Raw genomic sequence first — 21,623 nt, 5'->3', positions numbered from 1 at the left:
TCTAATTACATAAATGAGTGATACTTTATTCACTTACACAGTAATTCAGACAATAATTCCTTGTTGAAGTGCACACAAGTCGACTCATTGAAAAATTCTAAAATTAGATTGAAAGAACTAAATTAATATGTGCATTTTAGCATTACCTCCACTTCTCTCACGCATACATCAGCCTGAGAATGATTAGCTGACATCACTCATTTCCTGTGTTTACTCTTTTAATTCATTTAGGTGCTATTATGGTGAATTTGTTCGGTTATTTTTAACTCTGTTGATTCAGATGTGTAATTGATTGAAATGTGCACGTGCCTCAGCATGATCCAGACAGTTAGAGACTGCTGTAGACAAGGTTTCATTGTTCGCATCTCCTTCAGGTGGGAATAGGAGTCCAATTCCCTGCTGAGATGTTTAATTACCGGATTTTGTTAAATTACATGTTAATATTCTGCTGGTTGATAACAGTCATTCTAAATCAACACATACTTGGCATCCTAAATCATGATTTCGATTGTCAACTGCATAAGACACTAAACCATCAGCCAACAGCAATCCTTTGGCCAGAGGAGGATCATGTGTAAGCGAGCCAGATGAGTTGTACAAGGAACAGAGACTGTTAGCCAGCAACTTGATGTGTCTTTCAACAGCCAGTTGTCATTGCTTAATTCAGGATAAGTAGACAGATACACCTGTTGTATGTCAAAGCACAACATTGGATGACTTCATCAGAATCAGGACAACAGATGTCTCCCATTTATTTTGCTAACTTTTATTTTTCTACAGCAAAACCGTACAGAACAATACAAGTGCCGAGCGTAAAGAGCGTTTTGTTATGGATCAATTGTGTCGGCTAAAGTGAACTGTCACCAAACGAAATTCAAAAATAGTGATTGTTTTTAAATAGTTTCCCAAATCCTCTTGCTCTCTACTATTGGTCAAACAAACATATCCCCTCCCCTACACTTCTGCGATTGGTTGAGCCAGTGTTGCTTACTTTTGAAATTGCCTCAGAGGCTCAGTGTTTTCACTTTTCAGTGGATCATTATCATTTACACAGCCTCATATCTTCTTTTGTGTTCCACAGGAGAAAGAAAGTCATAAAGATTTGATTATGATTTTATTGTTCTGTGAAACACCATATATATATAAATATTTTAAAACTGTCCATAGAATAAAAGTCATTGGGGTCCATTGTTGTTTTGGACCCCATTGACTTTCATTGTATGAACTGTGTTCCACAGCAGAAAAAAATTAAACATGTTTCAGACATCTCACTTCTTCCGGGAGTCTCCCACATGGTGGGACGCTACTTCCCGTAAATGAGTTTTTGGAATGTTTAAAAAGAGACTTTTGGGTGAACTATCCCATTAAACTTAACATTGGGAAAAACACTTTTAATGAAATGGTTTGGAGGGAATGACTTTTGATTTTATATGTGTTCTGTCCACTTTTATAGAAGTTGCAGATGTGTTACTAGAAAGACTTCGTCATGATACGATAAAACTGACTACAGTCTTTTGAAGATGAGTCAAAGAGATACTCATCTCTATTGTTACAAGCTGAAAAAGGTCTCTGGGTGTGTGTTGACATTGCCTGTTATTTTACTGGCAGACATTTCTCTCCCCCTAATTATCATGATATCATTTGTGAAAAATGAGACCGGGAAAACTCTCACTCCTCACCGTTTCATTAACACTCCTTGCCCTCCAGATCATTAAAGCTGTAAATAATACAGTCATTTAGATGGATCCCTGGCCTTAGGAAAAGGTGGTTAGAGAGCCACCCTGATTTCTAAAGACTCTTTGGTCTATAAAGGGATAATGTTCTATGAGCTTTTGATTTGAGTGTAATGGCACGTTGAGCAGCTGTTATACGGGTTTCTATGAATAATCCTGCTTTCCCTTTTCCTTTGGAATGAGAAGTGAGGTTGTCAATTGTTAATTAGCTCTTTTGCATTCCACCATAAGGTGCCAGCGATTATCTATGGTTACATCAATTGGATTTGGTCACCGTGTACCTGATAGGGCTTAGCCCACGCACCAATCTGAGATTTAGCAGCGGAGTGGAGAAATGGTAGGCCCTCTTCCCTGTCATGAGCTGTCACTTTTTCAGATATTGCGTGTGCAAGTAGAAAACCGCATAGCTCAAATGTCACCACTCTGCCAAAATACACATCCCTTCCAGATCTGAAGAAGCTCTGGATTGTATTGCTGTCTTACGCCCGGCTTGTCATGTCTTGCTCTTGTGGTAGTGGGAATGAACATTATGTCGAATGGATGCAGTTATTTTAGGATACAAGTCAAAAGCGTTTAGTGTGAAAAACGGCTCGACTGAAGCTTTTGGCTATGCCCGAGGTTTATTTGGAGTCAGGAGATTTCAGAGCAGGTGCCAACAGTGTGAAATCACATTCCAACTCTGTCTGATTCCTTGCTCCTCTCTTATGTCTTCACTCCTGAAACCCCCCCGCCACCAGTTTTCCCCCATTCTCCGGGTTCATACTCCAGTTCGCATCCTTTGGTGGCACTTGATGCATGTTGGATGCCAATGAAATAGAGTCTAAAACCACATTGGAAATCTGGGATTCAAAATTTGTTTTGAAAATAAAAATAAGGCAGGAAGTTTTAGTTAATTCAAAAGTGTTAAACAATAAAGAGGTGTAAAGCGTACCTGAAAACCAAACTTGAGTAAAAGTATAGATACCTTACAGAGAAAATGACCATTTAAAGTAACAAGTCACCAATTCCAATACAATGAGTAAAAGTCTTAAAGTATCTGATTTTAAGTAACAGTACTTAAGTATTTTACTTGTACTGAATGTGGGCTGAAAGATGCTCTAGTCCTCAACACCTAAGATACATCTCTTTTGTAGCAGAAATAAACTGCTGCAGAAAAAGTTAGGTGCCATGCAAAATGTAACGGGTAATTGCATTACTCATCACAAATGTATTGGAGTAGAGTGTACATATACTTATTCAAAAATGTAGTCAAGTAGAGAGTAAAAGTTGCTAATATCTTTGATGCTCAATAAAACAAAGTAGCCAAAAAGATACTTAAGTAACTAATTACATTTACTCAGATACTTTACACCACTGGTTATGACATAAAATAAATGAAACATAGTTGTGATGTAATGGATGTAGCGACAGATTATTATTATTATTTTTTCTACATCAGAGTGAAACGGATTATCGTAAAGAATAAAAAATGTATTGTTCTGTGAAGCACCAAATATACAGACCCTTTCCAAAAAATTAGAATATCATGGAAAAGTTTATTTATTTCCATAATTCCATTCAAAACGTTAAACATCCATAGATTATAGATTCAGGGCCCACAACTTAAATGATTTCAAGTATTTAGTTGTTTATTTGTACATAATCTGGGCTTCCAGCTCATAAAACCCACGAAAACAGGATTTCAAAAAATTAGAATATTACATGAAATCACACAGTAATTACACAGTGATACCATGGTCATTGAACCAGGTTTTGGTTCTTTTGGCAGTGTGGGCAGGTGCAAATCCTGCTGGAAAATGAAGTCAGCATCTCCATAAAGCTTGTCTGCTGAAGGAAGCATGAAGTGCTCTGAAAATGTCCTAGTAGACGGCTGCGTTGAGTGGACAGCACAGTGGACCAACACCAGCCGATGACATGGCTCCCCAAACCAACACAGACTGTGGAAACTTCACACTGGACTTCAAGCATCTTGGATTGTGTGCCTCTCCATTCTTCCTCCAGACTCTGGGACCTTGGTTTCCAAATGAGATGCAAAATGTGCTCTCATCAGAAAAGAGGACTTTGGTCCACTGTGCTTTATTAAATCCAGAGTCAACGCAGCCGTCTACCAGGACATTTTCAGAGCACTTCATGCTTCCTTCATTTTCCAGCAGGATTTGCACCTGCCCACACTGCCAAAAGAACCCAAAACCTGGTTCAATGACCATGGTATCACTGTGTAATTACTGTGTGATTTCATGTAATTTTTTGAAATCCTGTTTTCGTGGGTTTTATGAGCTGGAAGCCCAAATTATGTACAAATAAACAACTAAATACTTGAAATCGTTTAAGTTGTGGGCCCTGAATCTATAATCTATGGAAGTTTAACGTTTTGAATGGAATTATGGAAATAAATAAACTTTTCCATGATATTCTAATTTTTTGGAAAGGGTCTGTATATATTAAAATTGTCCATAGAATAAAAGTCATTGGGGTCCATTGTCTTTCATTGTATGGACTGTGTTCCACAGCAGAAAAAAATGATACATGTTTCAGACATCCCACCTCTTCCGGGAGTCGGATGGAGGCAGATCTGAATGCGAGCTTGCAGGCGATTTGTAAAGAAAAAAAAGAAAAAAAGGGCCGGGGTTTATGGGAACGATGGGCATTGGAGAGGTCCGCATATGTCCTTAATTTCCCTGGAAGATCGAGTTATGACTTTTTAATTACAAATGATGAGATAAATAAATTATAAAAATTAAACATGCTCGAATGAATTGTTAAAATTAACATACATTTATAAAATAGGGTGACTTTTCATTTCATGCCAACTTTAAGATTCTGCTAAAATTTCTAGGTCACTAATCAAAGGTCGTCTTTTGGACACTGTGTTTAACCAGACATCAAGAGTAGGCTAAAGTGTTTTGCAATTTGGTTAAAAATGTATTGTATGTATTGAAGGAATAACATAGATTACTGTAAATCTTTCATTTATTCCAGCTTGATGTGTTAAATCACATAGTCAAGAGTTTCAGTAATTGAAGGTTTACGTTTGCTGTATGTTAACCTGACAGCAGAGATGATTGCAGTTGTTTATATCTTAACATGTTGATAGACAGATAAAGAAAAGGGTTTTGCCCCTGGCTGACAGATATTATCTGCAGATGTTAATACTGTGTTGCGCACCACCATCTATTAGAGTTGGAAAGTTTTGTGGTGTTTAAAGTGTGTGTGAGCGAGAGTGTGCCAATTAACTGAACCAAAGTGGGCTAAACTGTTTTAAGAGAACACATGCTGCTCTCTAGTGTTGACCATTTGCTATTACAATTTAATACATTATAGGCAAGTTTTTAATATCATATAAATTTACTCATGATTATGTTAATATAATGTCACTCTAAGCATGTGACATGCTTAAGGGTGACATTATATTAACATAATCATGAGTAAATATGTATGATATTAAAAACTTGCCTATAATTTGTACAATTGCATGTGCAACATTTATACATTTACATTTACATTTAATAATTTATCAAACTGACTTACAAATAAGGAAAAGCACATTAAATGCACCATACAGTTTAATTAGTCATAATGCATATTGTTCCAAAGCAGTGCTGGAATACCATTCAGGATAAATTTTAAATAAATTCAAATGAATTTCAACAAAAGAATTACAAATGCAAATAAAAGGAATATATAAAGTTTACATATAATAAAAATTTGAGAACACAAACATGTTAATACAAAAGTAGAACTTTTTAAAATGTATTTATGCATTAATAGTTTCATTTTTAATCAGTTCATGAATATGTTTAATATTTTATTGTTTTTAATCATTTGGGAATCATATATTATGCTTTAAGTAGCCTTCATGCTGATGGCTGTAATTAGAATTACAATTTAAAAATGCTACAGTAACTAACTAAAAAAAAAAAATCATTTTAGTTTTTAAATTTAGTATATATGTATTTGTTCATGAATATGTTTTACTAATTGTTTTCTTGTCTTTAATAACAAGGAATTAGTTTGAGAGTCATTAGTTATATTATTAAATTTAATGAATTGCCTTTACACTGTAAAAAAAATTTAACCCTCCCAAATCAAAAATTTCAAGTGACCGATAACATCTACATTTTTCAATTGGCCCAAGTGAAATTCTTGTTGCAATAGTCTGTTAACATTGGCTCAATGAGAAATAATACGTCAGACTAATTGAAAAATTTAGATGTTATCGGTCACTTGAAATTTTTGACTTGGGGATGTAAATTTTTTTTTTACAGTGTACACTGATTTGTAATTAATTAGAATTTCAAATCCTGCAATAACTAAACAGTGTTTTCAACCAGATGATGACGGTTCCTCTGTTTGTGTTGTAGGTCAAGCATCAGGCGGCTCTCTAGTGGTCACAGCTGTGCATCCGTTCAGCGGCCAGCAGCCCGGGGATCTGAGCTTTGCTGCGGGAGACCGCATCACAGTTATCACCAAAACTGAGTCCCAGTACGACTGGTGGGAGGGAGAACTACGAGGGAAGGTTGGGATCTTCCCAGCCAATTTTGTGTCCTATAGCTGAAGTACTTAAGATGCCTAAGAAAAGCTCAATTTGATGACAAATGATGTCTGGCATTGGCAGGGCCTTTTCTTTTGCACAGTTTGAAATGAAGTTTATGAAGGAGGTGTACATTTTTAGGAGCTCTTGAGGTCAGTGTTCCTCTCACGGGTTGTATGAAGGGATAACAGCGGGTGTTTTTTCAATGTTCCTGCCATTGGTGAATTATTATTTTATTTGTTCCTCCATTTTTTTGTTCCGTTTGATTATTGGTATGTGGGTTGACTAGTAAAACGTTCCTTTTTTATAGATTTATATTTTTAATTATGTTATAGTTTAGGATTGCACTGGAATACAGTTATGCTGTTTTATGCAGACACACTGATTATCACTGAAACGCATAAAAAGTGACATTGTGATATTTTAAGTGCATTGCTCCAGGTATTTGAAACATGATAGCACAATGGTTTGCCATCGGCAAAAACACACAACTGCATGTTGTGCCATTTATATTCTCTGATTATAACAGTTGTTGCAAACAAATGTTACTACAAACGAAAAGCTTTAAAATGGTTATGAAAACTATAAAGATGCCTTATTTAAAGTGTTATGAACTGTAAACTTTTAAACTTCACATCTGACTTGATCTGTTTTGAATTGTGTTTTTTTAAGGAAGTGTTTGAGGGATTGTTTTCTGTGCTATAATGTAATTTATTGCTTTTTGCACAAATGTTAATTAAACATAAATTATTGTTTTCCTATTGATTTAAAATGTCTATAAATGTATATCAGTTCTAATAAAGATAATTTCCTACATTTTTAACTTATATTAATTTGTCTGTGGTGCTGGTGTAAAACTTAAAATAAGAGAAATTAAGTTAGAATATATTATATTACATAAATCTTATTGCTCATAATGAATTGCCCACAAGGAGTCATACAAGCTAAGCATCTTATCCAGAGTAAAGCAATCAAATAGGAAGCACTTTCTGTGCACTACTCTTAAAAATGATCTATAAATAAGCAAATTATGTTCTGTAACAGCATCATGCAAATTCTTTTACACCTGGAAAGAAAAACAACTGAAGCGGAATGTTCAGTTATGTGCTATACCTACATGTAATTTTGCCTCAGAGGTATACATAGATCAGAGTATTTACAAATATGTATATGTAGTGAAAAATATAACATTACTGGTTATTAGTTGTTACTGTTGCAAGACTTCAGCTGATTGAATGTGTTTGGACCAGGGTTCGAATTACGTGGGAGCCAGTGGGAGCTGAGCTCCCATAGAAAGAGGATGAGCTCCCATGAAAGCAGTAAAATCATACACCTGTGGGGGTCTCTAAAAATCATCAGCACCGTTATTTTAAATTACAAATAAAGCACTTTTTCCTTCAGACTACTGTAGCGTGACTTAAAAGACAAGATGCCAAACACATGGATCTCGCGGGATCTCGGATCGTCATCACATATTATTATGCTTCGCTTTCTGCCAGGACTTTTACTGACTTTTCTCAACTCACAGAAGTGACGTCAACGTCCGATCTAGCAGTAGCATAACCCATCAGGCAAGTGTCATTTTAACATAGGCATAATTTGCGGATGAGGACATGTCATGGACCACTTTTTGCTAAGGTCGATATTGTCCCCACCAGTTTTGAAACATCTCGCGGCACTAATATACCAATACAAATAAAAAAAAAACATCTCCAGTTAACAAGCAGAGCATTCATTTAATTCATTGTTAAATAAGAGGCGATCTAGCGCTGAAATGTGTTGTTTTTTAAATGAAGTGGTCAAAGTGCTCGTTGCCGCTGCGATCAGTGGCGCGGATACTGTGTTCTCTTGTGGATCGCACACAGTCTTCACTCGGACGCGCGCTTTAATCCGTTGTGGAGTCTCTCTATTCCTCCCGGTGAAATTACAAAACACAAACATGTCCTTGCCTGATATACAACCACTGAAAAACAATCGGTTTTGAATTGATGAGGAAAAAAAAAATAGCCTACGAGTGCGGATTAGAACCGAGAACCTCTGACACGCTCGGCAAAAGTTCTGCCACTGGACCACTTAAACACACGCTTAATATCGTCGGAATTATTTATTACCCAAAAAATTGTTACCACGAACAACATATATTTGACCTCATTAAATAACAAATTAAACCAAATGTACTATTTAAACTGAATTGTGTTGGTAACGCTTTTTTATTAAACATTTGTATTTATTTACATCAGTAAGCTACTAGGCACATATCGTGACTGCAGCATGTTTGTGTATGAACTTTACCACCAAGCCACTAGGGGGCACAGGAGCACGCTATCATTTTTTTTGAACTTGCTAACGTTAACCCTTTTAGAAGAAGAACTGGTAAACATTTGTTTCATGGCTAAAATGAAAAGAAATTGTGTAAAGTTTAGAACCAGCAGCCATGCCACCAAAAATAAAAATAGTGCTACCAACATCAGGAACTTTGGCAAAATTCGGGTTTATTTCAAAAAAACAAAAAACATCGTCAGAGGACTGTCTAAATCCACCTGCTAGCATGGTGCATAGCACTGGGACTGAAGACGACTCTGCCGCTGTTACCACCACTAGTTCTGCTGCTGCCGGTGCTGAATGTGGGACAGAGATGAATGTTACCTCAGAAAAGGAGAATGAAAAAGCCAGGTCTGACACTATGGACAAAACTGAGCAACAACTGCCAAAGAAATGGGGACTAAATCAGTGGAGGTCATGGAAGGAAAGAAACCCCTGGCTGGTTACAGGGGAGGGTGGACTTGGATGCATCATCTGCAAGGAAGCTAAGACTCTCTTACTTTCAGAGAAGAAAATTGGCGTGCATTTGTCGGATGCCTGGATCAATGGGACAGTGAGTAGCCCTGTGCAGAAGCAGTTGCGCAAAAAAATCTACATACACCGTGACAGTCTTGCCCATAAACGAGCTGCTGAAATAGCAGATCTCAAACAAAAAGAAATACTTCCAAGCAATGTTGTCAAACTAAGTTCGGCTATGTTTGAGGAGACAGCCAGTTCATTCAGGGCCGCCTATACTGTTGCTAAAGAAAGGTTGCCTTTCTCAAAATTCAGTCCCATAATGAAAGTTAATGAGCTAAATGGTGCAACAGTGGGCCCTGCTCACCGATCTGATCACTCGTGTGCCAACATGGTTGAGCACATTGCAGAACAGATGAAAAAGAAAATCATTTCTAATGTGAAAGCACTTGATTCCCGTATTAGCGTTACACTTGATGAAAGCACAATTCATGGCCATGCTTACATGATTATTTATGTGAGATGCGATGTTACTGGGAAGGGAGACCTGGACAATTTGTTTTTTGACATTGTTGAGTTGGACCAGGGTACAGATGCGGAATCTCTGTATAACGCACTGAAAAACAGTCTTCAGGTGGCTGGGATGGATGCAGCGTTTCTTCGGAAAAATTTAATAAGCATAGCCACAGACGGTGCTGCTGTCCTAACCGGGAAACAGACGGGACTCATAGAAAGACTGAAACAGGATTTTCCTCGACTTCAGGCAGTACATTGCCTTGCACATCGTGTAGAGTTAGCTGTGAATGACTCATTGAAGGTGGTTGCAGGGTGCAATCATTTAGAATGTTTCCTCTCCAAGCTCTATGCGATTTACCATCAGTCCACAAAAAACGCAAGGGAGTTGGAGCAAGCAGCTTCAGAGCTAAACATGCAGATTCTTAAAATTGGGAAAGTCTTTACAATAAGATGGGTGGCAAGCAGTTTCAACACTGTTAAAGCTGTGCTCAAGGATTTTCCTGTGTTGGCACATCACTTTCGATCAGCTAGTGAAGATGGGTCACGTTCTGGTGTGGAGAGGGTCAAATACACTGGTTTGCTAAAGCATCTGTCATCCACCGGGTTTGTCGAGGATTTAGCGACAATGAAAGACGTGTTGCGTGAGCTGCAAGGACTCTCCCTTAAATTGCAGAGACGGGACACTTCTCTGGTTGATGCAAGCCGTTTCATTCACCAAACAATTGAGGTGCTCTCTGCCATGAAAGACCGAGGGGGGAAAACTGAAATTAAAGTCAAAACGGCCATAACCAAGGGACAGCTCAAAGGGATTGTTCTCACCGAAGCGCAGCCCAAAATAAAAAAGACCCAGTTTTACCAGGCAATCGTTGACAATCTCACCAAGCGTCTCCCCGACAGTGACCTAGTGACTATGTTGAAGCCAATGGATCAACACTTTTGGCCCAAAGAGAGAGCGGAACTAGTTCTCTTTGGAGAGCATGAGGTTGCGACATTTGCAAAACTTCTCGGAGAGTCCGTTACTGAAGCAGTCAGTGAGTTCAGAGACTGGAAATTGGAAGGAGATCTGGGAAATACAATAAAAAGACTTATTGTGGCAAGCAACACCGTTCTCCCGACCTCTGCAGAGTGCGAGAGAGGATTTTCTGCATGCAATGACACAGACTGTCAGACCAGAAACAGACTGCGTGCCAGGAGCCTTTCTGCATTGTTGTTCGTGGACTTAAATGGGCCACCCCTCGACAGATTTGATCCTGCTCCATTCGTCCAATCGTGGATAAAGACAGGACATCGGACGTCAGCATCATGGGTCCCAGGACCACAACCACAGCCTGCTGAAATCAGACCACTTTGGTCCATTTTCTCTGCATAATGGTAGGCTAATTAATGGCTTTTGTTTAACTGGCCATTGCATAATTTGAATATGAATTTTATTTAAATATAGGCCTAAGGGGAAAAAGATTAGTCAAGGGGAAGATGTTCTAAAATTTATTTTGTATGATCCTGCCCTGTTCTTGACAGTATGTGTGTGTTTAGTGGAATTATCCTCCTTTCTGAATTTTCACATTATTTCACCATGCATGGGCGTGTTTTTGGTCATGTTATACCTCGGTTGCTGCTTGTTGTAAAGTAAAAGTGAATTAAATACCAAAGGATACCACTTTGAAGAGCCTATTCTTTGCCCATTCATGAGGACAACAAAGTCATACCATTAGTAGCAACAGGGTGATATAAGGTGGTTTATTATTGTCGTTTCTCTACTCCTGTATTAATAAACGTTGAACTCAAAAGAATGAAGTGCAGTGTTAAGCAATTTATTTATTAATAAATGCACGCACAATTATCCGTGAACTTGATAAATGTTGATAAATGTTTTACGCACAAACAAATGCCTTTAAACCTATGTGTGCAAAATTCAAAATTAAATGAATGTGCAGCAATTTGTACAAATAGAGAGTCTGTAGGCCTACGTGTTGTAGCCATTAAATAAGCGTATTTAGTTTCATATTTGTTAAAATATTATAATGTTATTTTTTTCCATCTATGTTGAATATGAAAAGTGAACAGCACGAGTAAGATAGGATGCGCAATATATCGGGAGACATGATTTTGACCACTTCATTAAGTTTTGTTTTGCAAAAAGCCTTTCTTTAAAGTGAATTTCGTTTTGTATAAATTGTATCTTAATTTTTATAATTTTTTTTAACAAATAAGAAGCAAATATAACAACAATATAATCATGACATGGAGGCGCTGCGCGCCGCGGTCACTTGCATTGCTCGTGAATTGGAGCGCATCTCATCATAAATTATCCGTGAACTTGATAAATGTTGATAAATGTTTTACGCACAAACAAATGCCTTTCAACTTATGTGTGCAAAATTCAGAATTACATGAATGTGCAGCAATTTGTACAAATAGAGAGTCTGTAGGCTTATGTGTTGTATGAAAACACATTAAATATGTGTTTTCATATTTTCTTAAATATTATAATGTTATTTTTTTTTATAATACTATGTTAATTTGTGAAAAGTGAACAGCACGAGTAAGATAGGATGCGCAATATATCGGGAGACATGGTGTGGGTCAGACATGATTTTGACCACTTCATTAAGTTTTGTTTTGTATAAAATCTTTCTTTAAAGTGAATTTCGTTTTGTATAAATTGTATATTAATTTTTATATTTTTTTTAATCAGCCAATTGCCTGGAATTCTAATATAGCAAAATATAGCAGACACTATAATCATGACATGGAGGCGGCGAGGCGCAGGCGCCGCCTTGCTCGTGAACTGGAGCGCATCTCATCATAAATTATCCGACACTCAGTGTATTATTATAAATATACGTACTGTAGGCTAATAATAATTGTGCCCTCCCATGCATTTCATATGCCCCCCTTCTGGACTGCACTGCACACACCGCGCCTGCTCATATAGGCTACTTTTTTTCTTTTTTTAAAGAGACCCCCACAAAGATGAAATCATAATTCGAACCCTGGTTTGGACCCTTGGGTGAGGTTAAATGTATGCTGTACTTGGATCTTAATATGTGACCACTTTGTTAAACTTTCTTAAAAAAACTGTAAAGACATCCAAAAATCACACATGTAATACTGGTGACTCATTTAAGAAGCAGCTGGGTTGGAAGTTTTTTGTGTTTTTTTTAAAGACAAATAGTAGAAAGTTCTAGACACATAATAATTCAGTTCTAGTAATGATTCTATTCCACTTCAGCAAATAACCATATGCGTAATGTCTTTGATATCAAGAAAATAAAATTGTACTTTCCATAGCCAGCATGCATGAGCAGTGGCCTTTATGCTCGAGGAGAAATCAAACATGTAGATAACATTGCAGTACCAATGATTGTCACACACACTCTTAAAAATCAAGGTTTTAACAGCAATGCCATGGAAAAGCCATTTTGGGTTCCCCAAAGAACCTCAGAAACCTGAACAGTTTGTGAGGATCATTTTAATAATCTAAAGAACCCTTGAATGTTCACAGAACCATATTACCAATAAATAACCTTTTTAATAAAATCAGAAATGTGCACATTATATCTCGAGTTGAAGACTCTCCACACACAAACATGGCCATTACTGTAGTATTATTGTTGCATGGTATATTATGCAAGCTGTTCAAAACAATGATTTAACCAACTGTATTTCATTGTAAGACTTGTTTAAGAATTACAGACTTTGCCCCCAAGTGTTTTTGTGAAGGTAAACATTTTACTTTTTAAAGATCCAAGTGCAAAATGTAAGAAATCAATTCTGTAAATTTGTCAATAAAGCTTTACAAAACTATATACTCAAAGGAGAAAATGTATAAAAATGTGTGCGTTTTTTGAGCTCTATTAAGACAAATTGTGCATTTATCAATAGCAGCATCGAATGATTCCATAATAACGTGTTTTGTCAGATGTTCCAGTATCTTCATCCAGAAGTAAAGTTCATTATTGACGCATCTCAAAAAACCATTACATAGTAGAATTCCTTTAAAATATCATTTTGAAATGCTGACATCCTGAGCATAGACACTCACTTTTACAAAACTGATATAAAAAAAAGACATTAAACGAAATTTAAAATAATATGAACAAGTCACTTTCTGCTAAGACAGGAAACAGTGTCCACTTGTTGACTATGCTGAGAGTGGACTGCATTCCGTTTGGTTCTTCATGTCCGTCTCCTTGGTAAAAGAAACATCTGACTCCTGTTTATGCTTCATGGGCAAACTGAAATAAAAAAAAAAACATTTTATTAATTCATAATGATTTGTATTTATTCTTCTTATTAAAATGTTTACTATTTGGCTGCAGCTGACCAGCATTTTTTCCCCTTATATCTTAGTTGCTATCTTTGGTTATATAGAATGATATACAGTAGATAGCATGCTGATAATAAAAAGCTATCATGGTATGACATTTACTGCTAAGTTTAACATGGATGCTGTGCCGCACACTTGTTTACAACACAATTCTGACATACTGTCCCATTCACCTCTCTGGAATTCAAAATATTCCGTACATGTTCATGTTTGTTTAACCTGATCAGCAGCAGCTTATGAAACAGAAGCTTTTCAGCTACTAGAACTTCAGGGCCGTATCATATATACTTAGCTCTTCTATATGGCTGGTTAAGTATACAATGACAACATACAGGCACTCACCAAGAATGCTAAATTTAATTTGAATATATATTTAAATGATATATGTAATATGTTAAAAGCAAAGACAGTTTGCAGAAATGACTTCTTTGTTCAATGATTGTCATCTTTTTGTCTTGTATTTTTGATTCTTAAAAGATATGTCATATTATAAGTGTTTTTTTTTTTAATAAAATGAATTTTTTTTCATGCATCTCACCATGCAGAGCATGAGAGCTTCAGTCTGGGCTGTTTCTCACAGTCCTGTACTGTGTCTGGTAAAGGGATGCCACTGGTCTCTGGGAGAAACAAGCACAGGGCTGCACCAATGATCGGCCCACTGCTGTAACAGATCATAGCTGGCAGAGGGATCCCGCCCTCAGGGGTCACCACCGCATTTATAATACAGGCCGCTCGGTAACAAAGACTAACCAGGCCGACGCATTTCTGCCTGCATAGAGTAAAACACTTTGTTAGTGAGGAAGAGACTTCAATTCAATGTGCATTTCATGAACAATAATGTACTTGTTGAAAATAAGTTACAACATTGCATAAATTGCAACATTCGCAACTGCTACACTGTCCTCCAAAGGCAAAACACTATAACTACACATTTTGAGTTCTGACTGAAATTTCTTTTAGGCTTTGTCCACACTAAGGGGTTGTTTACACAACACCGTTTTGAACTAAAAACAGAAAACTGTTTTTTTTTAAATGTGAACTAATTATCCATTGTTTAGAATAAGTTCTGACTTGTGGAAACCTTAAAGCTACACTGTGTAATTTTTTAAGTTGATTTTTAGCAAAAAACACTTTGTTCTGTCAAAATGTTATGTGCTCATTAATGTGTAATTACTTCTACCAACTAATCAAGTATTCTCGTAAGCGTAGATTCTTCCATTTAGAATACATACGAGCGAGTTGCTCGAATGGCGGCAGCCATGTTGCGCCTCCATCTTGAAAATACATTAGCCAAAGAGGGACAAACCTGGAAATTCAAGCTTCGCCTTTCGCGTTTTTACACTCAGTGGTACCGTGACGAATGCGAGGGGGAGATTACTCGCGACTGCCGGCAGATTTGAAATAATACGGCCACCGTAGGAGTTAAAACGCCCTCGGAATGGGAGGGGCTAGAAAGTAATATTCAGTTGGTAGTCATAAACAATTTCACCGCTAGATGGGAGAAAATCCTACACAGTGTTGCTTTAAATCCAAAGAGGTGGGGTCATGATCGGAAATGAATATACTGACTGTATCATTTTATCGTCCAAAAGAAAAAAAATGAGTATGAACAGTGAACGTGAAAAGAAAGAGAACACTTTACTAGTTGGAAATCTTGACCTCCAGGGATCTGACAGGCCAATCTGTTTAGTATAAGACTATTGTAGTATAGACTGTTTAGTATAAGAGTTGGACAACGAGGTATGTTTTGTCCTGTCCGATACTGTATTTTGAACCAAATTGAAAACTCCCCCTTTATTATGTCTTGTTCCGTCTGTATCATCTCAGTGAGCTTTTAAGAGGGTTTCCGCATGAGCAGTAAGGTGAATTTATCACTTTCCGACGTTTCAGTGTGGACGAGAAACTTTTGGAAAACGCAAGTGTGGAAGGAGAGCGTTTTGAAACGAAAACGCCATTTTCAAATGAATCCGTATTAATGTAGATGTAAATGTAATGTAACCTTGGGGTATGTTTACATGACAACGATGTAATAAAAATAGTGTTTCTTGTGTACAGATGACAACATTGTCAAAACGATCCTGTTCACACCAATCCGCAAAAAAGAAAAGAAAAAAAAAGCTGTATTATGCAGGCCAGGCCAGTAGATGGCGATGTCACTTTGTAAAGAAACACTACGGGCCTACAGACTTAACACTTAATATGCATGCACATAACGTCACCGTTTTCACAAATACACGTTTTTGTAGTTTACATGGAGATGATAACACTATCATTTTCAAAAACTTGCACTTTGAAACCGGTTTTCAAAAGTTTGTGTTTTTAAATTAACTTCCAAAACATACAATTTTTCCTGTTTTGTTGTGTGATAAATGGGATTAGCTCAACTATTCTCAGATTTAGAGAAAACTGAGTGTGTTAACCAATATCAAATCAACAAAATAAATAAATAAAAACTTTCAGTGTTGCTGTAGTTACTGGATTTTTTTGTGACAAAATGAGTAAGTCATGACAGGTTTCAAAAACCTTTTTTTTACATTCCATTTAAAAAGGCACACTTCACCTTGAACAAGTTCCCATTGCCTCCAGCTACACTCTTAAAAATAATGGTTCTTTATTGGCATTGATGGCCTATAAACAAAAATGTCCTTTAGATTATTAAAATGTTCTTCACAATAAGGAAAAAAAACAAAAATGTTTTTATTTTAGGGAACCCAAAAATGGTTCTCCTACCTGTATATGGCATCACTACTCTGGCATTGCTGTTCCTTTTGGAACCTTTATTTTTAAGAGTGTAACTAATCAAATTCAGTTAAACTCTGTAACAAAGTGTTTTATAAAGTCAATCAATCATTGCCTTCTCACTCATTACAGCAGATCTTGTGCAACAAGGTGTACAACAATTTATCTGAACATTTCAGATTAAGTGTGTGAACATTTTTATCTACTATCTAGTACTGTGCTGTTTGCTTACATACACACCACTGCCACTTTCCACACAATATTATGTAACTGATGAAAAAAGTGTTTTATAATGTCTACCATGAATCGGCATATTTTAACTCTGTCTACCTGCGTCTCGCACTGTGGACCAACAATCCAATATCTCTCTAACAGTGCAGGAAATGCCACAGATGTTCTTTTGATTACTACTGAATACTCTCATAGATCAGCAAATACTCAGACTGTCAGGATAATGTCTGGTTTCACTGTCTTTTTGTTCATGTGTCTGCGTTTCTTGTCTTTCCTTACCGCTTAGCCTCGTTAATCTCCTTGTTAGTTTCCTTAGTCGACTAAAACTTGACTAAACAAAAACAGGACAAGGTTGACTAAATAAGATAAAAGTACGTTTGATAAAAGACTAAGACTAAATTTAAAAATAGCTGACAAAATTAACACTATTTCTGTTTTGTTATATTATCCAGTAAATCTCAAGCAATCTCCTATGCATTTTTAGATTTGTTATTAAAGACCATTTAAATAGAATTTCCTGGTTCATGCGTGTTGTTTTCGGCACCATAACGTGACACATTTTAAAATGTTTTTAGGAGCTGTAATATAGATACTTTTTGCAAATGGTCTAAATTTCTCCACACTTTACAAAGAAGTTTGTCCTTGCACATTTAATGACTGAGAGATCTGAACATTACCACGGTAGACTCTAAGGTGTGTTTTGAACTTAGAGACGAGTTATCTAATTATATCAATAATGAGTTTTATCAGGTAGGCCTGTCTGGGTATTGTGTACCTTATTACAGTTGGGAACAGCTCAATCCCATAGAGCAGAGAGACGCAGGTGGTAGACTGCATACACAGCTTACCCATTAGTGCCAGAGTCATAACAAGGGCAGGCATGTCTGTTCAGAAAGAGAAAATATTGCAAATAACAGTTGTAAGAGTGATATTCTTCTAATGAACTTACACATATAGCATCTACACTAAGCACTAAGCAATCTCAGATTATGATCATATGATGATTGTATTTCATAGACAGTGTCTCTCACCGCAGAACATGGAAACGAGGAGGGACAGCATACAGGAAATGCCACTAAGGAACAGCGAGCCCATGCTGAACGGCCTACGGCCCCATCGCTTCAACAGAAATGGAAGCAGCAAAGAGGGAGCCTCTGACAGTCCAGAGAAAAACTGCGCCAGATAGATATTTACACCAAAACTTCCCACACTGAAGCAGATCCCATAATAAGTGAGAGCAGATGCAAAACTGTGGAAAAAACATGAAAACTGTGTGTGAAAGGACTGTGTGGATCATAGAAATATCTATGAATATGATCAGATATTGCCAGTAGTTACTGAGAAAATAAATGATTAGAAAAAAAGTTGCTGCCTTAAATTTTTAAGTACAATCAACTTGGATGTTTAAGTCATTTCAACTTAATTGTGCTAAGTCTGTACTAAATATATGTTGTACAATTTTGATATAGCCTATATGCTATATAAAGTTTGGAAACATCCGAGGCAAAGTGGTAGTTCACTCTAAAAAAAAAAGTTGCTGCCTTCAATTTTAAAGTACACTCAACTTGAATGTTTAAGTCATTTAAACTTAAAATTACATTAAACTGACTTAAAAAAATTAGTTGAATCTTGTATAACTTATAAAAAAGTTGAAAATGGCCTAACTTATTTTGATGAGTTAATGCAATGTAAAAACATATGTTGTCATAAATTATTGATCATATAATATTTTACAGTCACACTTGCCAGTGGGGTTTGCTGGTAACAGCCCCTTAACGTTACGTCATTCAGGAAAACTATTTGAGCTTTTAAAAACAACTCCAGTAAGACATTCCTCAAAGTAAAAGGTCACCTCCCTCTGTGCCACATACTTAAAAATCCTCCAAATCTATGAAAAACACATGCTACTTTTAAAATACAGCAACGTACTTTCAAAAAGTGAAAATGAAAACGATAACTGAAATTGCATTACCAGAGTTAAACTTCCATACCCAATGTAACTCATGATAAACAGGCGCAGCAGTATAGTATGTGATGTAAAGTTGGCGAAATTAGACTCTGTTTTAATGGAAGTCTTCTCTGTGAGTGACTTCTGCTTCTCAATGTCCACAGACTCCAAAAGCTGTCAATGAAAGAAATGTACAATTTACGTTTTCATGTTGCATGCACTTTCCAAACATTTGAGCAATTCTAGAGTACGACTTTACAACTTACAAGATCCAAGTAGTGTTTGTCCTCAGGACTTCTTTTCTGATAGCACTCTAATGTTTCCATCCTCTTATTAAGAAGCAGCCATTGAGGAGATTCTGGAAGAAAACTAATAATTGCAAAAATAAATAAATAATGCAACACACTTTAACATGCATTGAAGATTTTGTGTTGGTTCTACTAACAAATAAAGAGGCAGAAAGAGGATCTGAGGGATGCCCAGTGCCAGATAAAACTGCATCCAGTCACTGGTCAAGAAAGCTACACCGGCCAATCCCATCATTCCCAGACTGAAGACGAAAGAAAACAGGGTGGGAGGCCAGATGCGATACTTGGGCAGGCTCCATTCAACCCCTGAGAAACCAGATAAGCACTTTTATCAGGCCTCATAAATTCATTGTCAAGTTATAGTCTGTACTCAATCTATATTGTACAATTCTGATATAGCCTATTGGCTATATAAAGTTTGAGGAAAAAAATAAGTTGCTGCCTTTAAAATTTAAGTAGCATACACTCAACTTGGATCTTTAAATTGCATTAAACTGACTTAAAAAATGAGTTGAATCTTGTATAACTTATAATAAAGTTTGAAAATTGCTTAACTTATTTTGATGAGTTAAAGCAATGTAAAAACATATGTTGTCATAACTTATTGATCATGTCTTTTTTTACATTGTAGAAAAGTAGTTTTCCAGGTGCAAGACTGACCACCGTTATTCTAGTTTATTTTAAATGGTCTATTTGTTGTCCTCCAGTGTTAATAGAGAATAAGAAGACACATAAGCGTTACTGTACCTAAACTGTAGGTGCAGATGTGAATGGCACAACAGGCTGCACCACTGATGCCACGGACGGTCAGGTACACGGGCACATACGGCAGAAATGCCACTATCACAGTAGCGACTGCATGGACCGCTGAGCAGCAAATGAGTAGTAATTTCTTTCCATATCTGATTGGAGGGAGAAAATACACTTTCTGTTATTAACTCGTCGCACAGCGCCTGACAGAAAGGGGCGAATAGGCTACCAACCTGTCAGATACAGCACCTCCGAATAAAGAGCCGATAAGTAAACCCGTCATGTATGTCGCTTTCCCATGAGAAAAAGGATTAGCCTCGTGACACGTGTCATCCTGTGGCAAAACAGATACAGTAGCTGTCATTTGTGCTGCGCTTTAAATAGGCTATATATTGTGCAATCTTACTCACACTCGTGGGGTCGCTGTGATTCTCCGTCCGACTTGCTGTGATGTTGGAAATATTAATGTCCACTCTGTGGTTCAAAGACTTCGCTATATTCTCACTACAAGGCGTAATGTGTAACGTAAACACATCCACGAAAAATGTAAAGGCTGTGAAAAAGATCGGTAAAGTAAGGATCAAATAAACATGTTTTTGTAGTGGACCAACAAACCGACAAAAAGCGCCGTCCGTCTTCATTTCGCCGGTGCTTGGAAGTAGCCTAAAGTTCCCCTATAAAGGAGTTGTATCCCTAAATACACTTACGGTTAGAACAAGCACTTATCTTTCCCTGAGAGTCAGCATTTGAAACGTGATGTTCCTGACATGACTGGGACTTCTGAAGACGTCTTCTCTCCATCCTTTGTAGGCTAAGTCTTTCTGATTATGTGAATATCACATGTTGGTTACTTTGGACTCCTAGAGTTAGAATCTCTCACTACCAGTATGACGCGACGGGGTCAATGAGGCAAGGCGCAGGGGCGCGCAACTGCACATTTGCTGAGGGGGGTTTGCAAGATCACGCCGGTTTCACACTGCACGCGTTTGTAAAGCGTATAAGCGTGTGCGTAGCAGGAGCAGAGCAGAAGCAGAAGTCCCGAGATCATGTCGTCGCCGAGTCTATTTTTGCTGCGCCGCTCACGGTGAATTAAAGTGACACTGATCACGGCCAAAATACACAACAGTTTTACCCAAAAAGCGCATTGATGATATCTGTTGTGTTGGTACCTTTCCCTGGCCCACGAGCGAACAACTCAACTCAGTATAGAAAGGTAAATAGAATAGACAGATTTATATAGCACACATACAGTAGGCCTATAGACATAATGATGTGCATGATTTTGTTGAATTTTTTATTTATTTATTTTTTTCGATAATTTCTCATTTAGGCTACAATAGCCAACGTCTCTATAAGAACTTTGCTGTTTGTTATTACATACATTTATGAATTATCTTTAAGAGGTTTATGATGGGTATTGTTTGTAAATTAGATATGTATCGGATATTTCAACAATCTAAATGATTTCATAAAGTTTTTCTCTTTTGCAGAATGCTTTTCATGGAGATGAGTGCTAATATGTAATAAATATGCAGATAATAGCCTATATAATAATACATATAATTCAGGTATATCAATTAGGCTACCTATCAATATTTATGTATTCAAAAAAGCTGCGCGAGACAAACGCTGCCAGTGTGAAAGCAAAACGGGCGCTTGCTGCTCCTAAGCAGTGTGAAACCGGCGTCAGTGTTGGCGCCCCCCACTCATTACACCCCATCCCCCACCCATTGTTGTTTTGACCCATGTAACCTTTTAT

General features: G+C 37.1%; 3 protein-coding genes across 3 annotated transcripts in view; 2 read left to right on the top strand and 1 right to left on the bottom strand.

Moving 5' to 3' along the window:
* Nucleotides 1-7,092, top strand: part of sh3yl1 (SH3 and SYLF domain containing 1) — a 29,945-nt gene extending 22,853 nt beyond the window's left edge. The window contains exon 10 of the mRNA XM_084097729.1: nt 6,095-7,092. Coding sequence (XP_083953855.1) covers nt 6,095-6,288 — 194 coding nt within the window. The 3' untranslated portion in view covers nt 6,289-7,092. The remainder of the gene's footprint in view (nt 1-6,094) is intronic.
* A 1,720-nt stretch (nt 7,093-8,812) lies between these two features.
* LOC311071778 (E3 SUMO-protein ligase KIAA1586-like) lies at nt 8,813-10,927 on the top strand (the record flags this gene model as incomplete). The annotated part of the gene is made up of 1 exon (XM_084096316.1): nt 8,813-10,927. The coding sequence occupies one exon, from the start codon at nt 8,813-8,815 to the stop codon at nt 10,925-10,927; it is 2,115 nt and encodes a 704-aa protein (XP_083952442.1).
* A 1,794-nt stretch (nt 10,928-12,721) lies between these two features.
* LOC311072606 (solute carrier family 22 member 6) lies at nt 12,722-20,837 on the bottom strand. Its single transcript, XM_084097728.1, has 10 exons — nt 20,275-20,837; nt 20,098-20,198; nt 19,862-20,016; nt 19,252-19,420; nt 19,073-19,175; nt 18,850-18,980; nt 17,890-18,107; nt 17,634-17,742; nt 14,427-14,657; nt 12,722-13,796 (listed from the first exon to the last, which is right to left on the bottom strand). The coding sequence occupies exons 1-10, from the start codon at nt 20,503-20,505 to the stop codon at nt 13,703-13,705; spliced, it is 1,542 nt and encodes a 513-aa protein (XP_083953854.1). The 5' UTR covers nt 20,506-20,837; the 3' UTR covers nt 12,722-13,702.
* Nucleotides 20,838-21,623: the final 786 nt, after the last annotated feature.

The sequence above is a fragment of the Abramis brama genome, assembly GCF_963993115.1.
Source record: "Abramis brama genome assembly, chromosome: 21".
Lineage (NCBI taxonomy): Eukaryota > Metazoa > Chordata > Actinopteri > Cypriniformes > Leuciscidae > Abramis > Abramis brama.
This window is presented reverse-complemented; position numbering and strand designations above follow the sequence as displayed.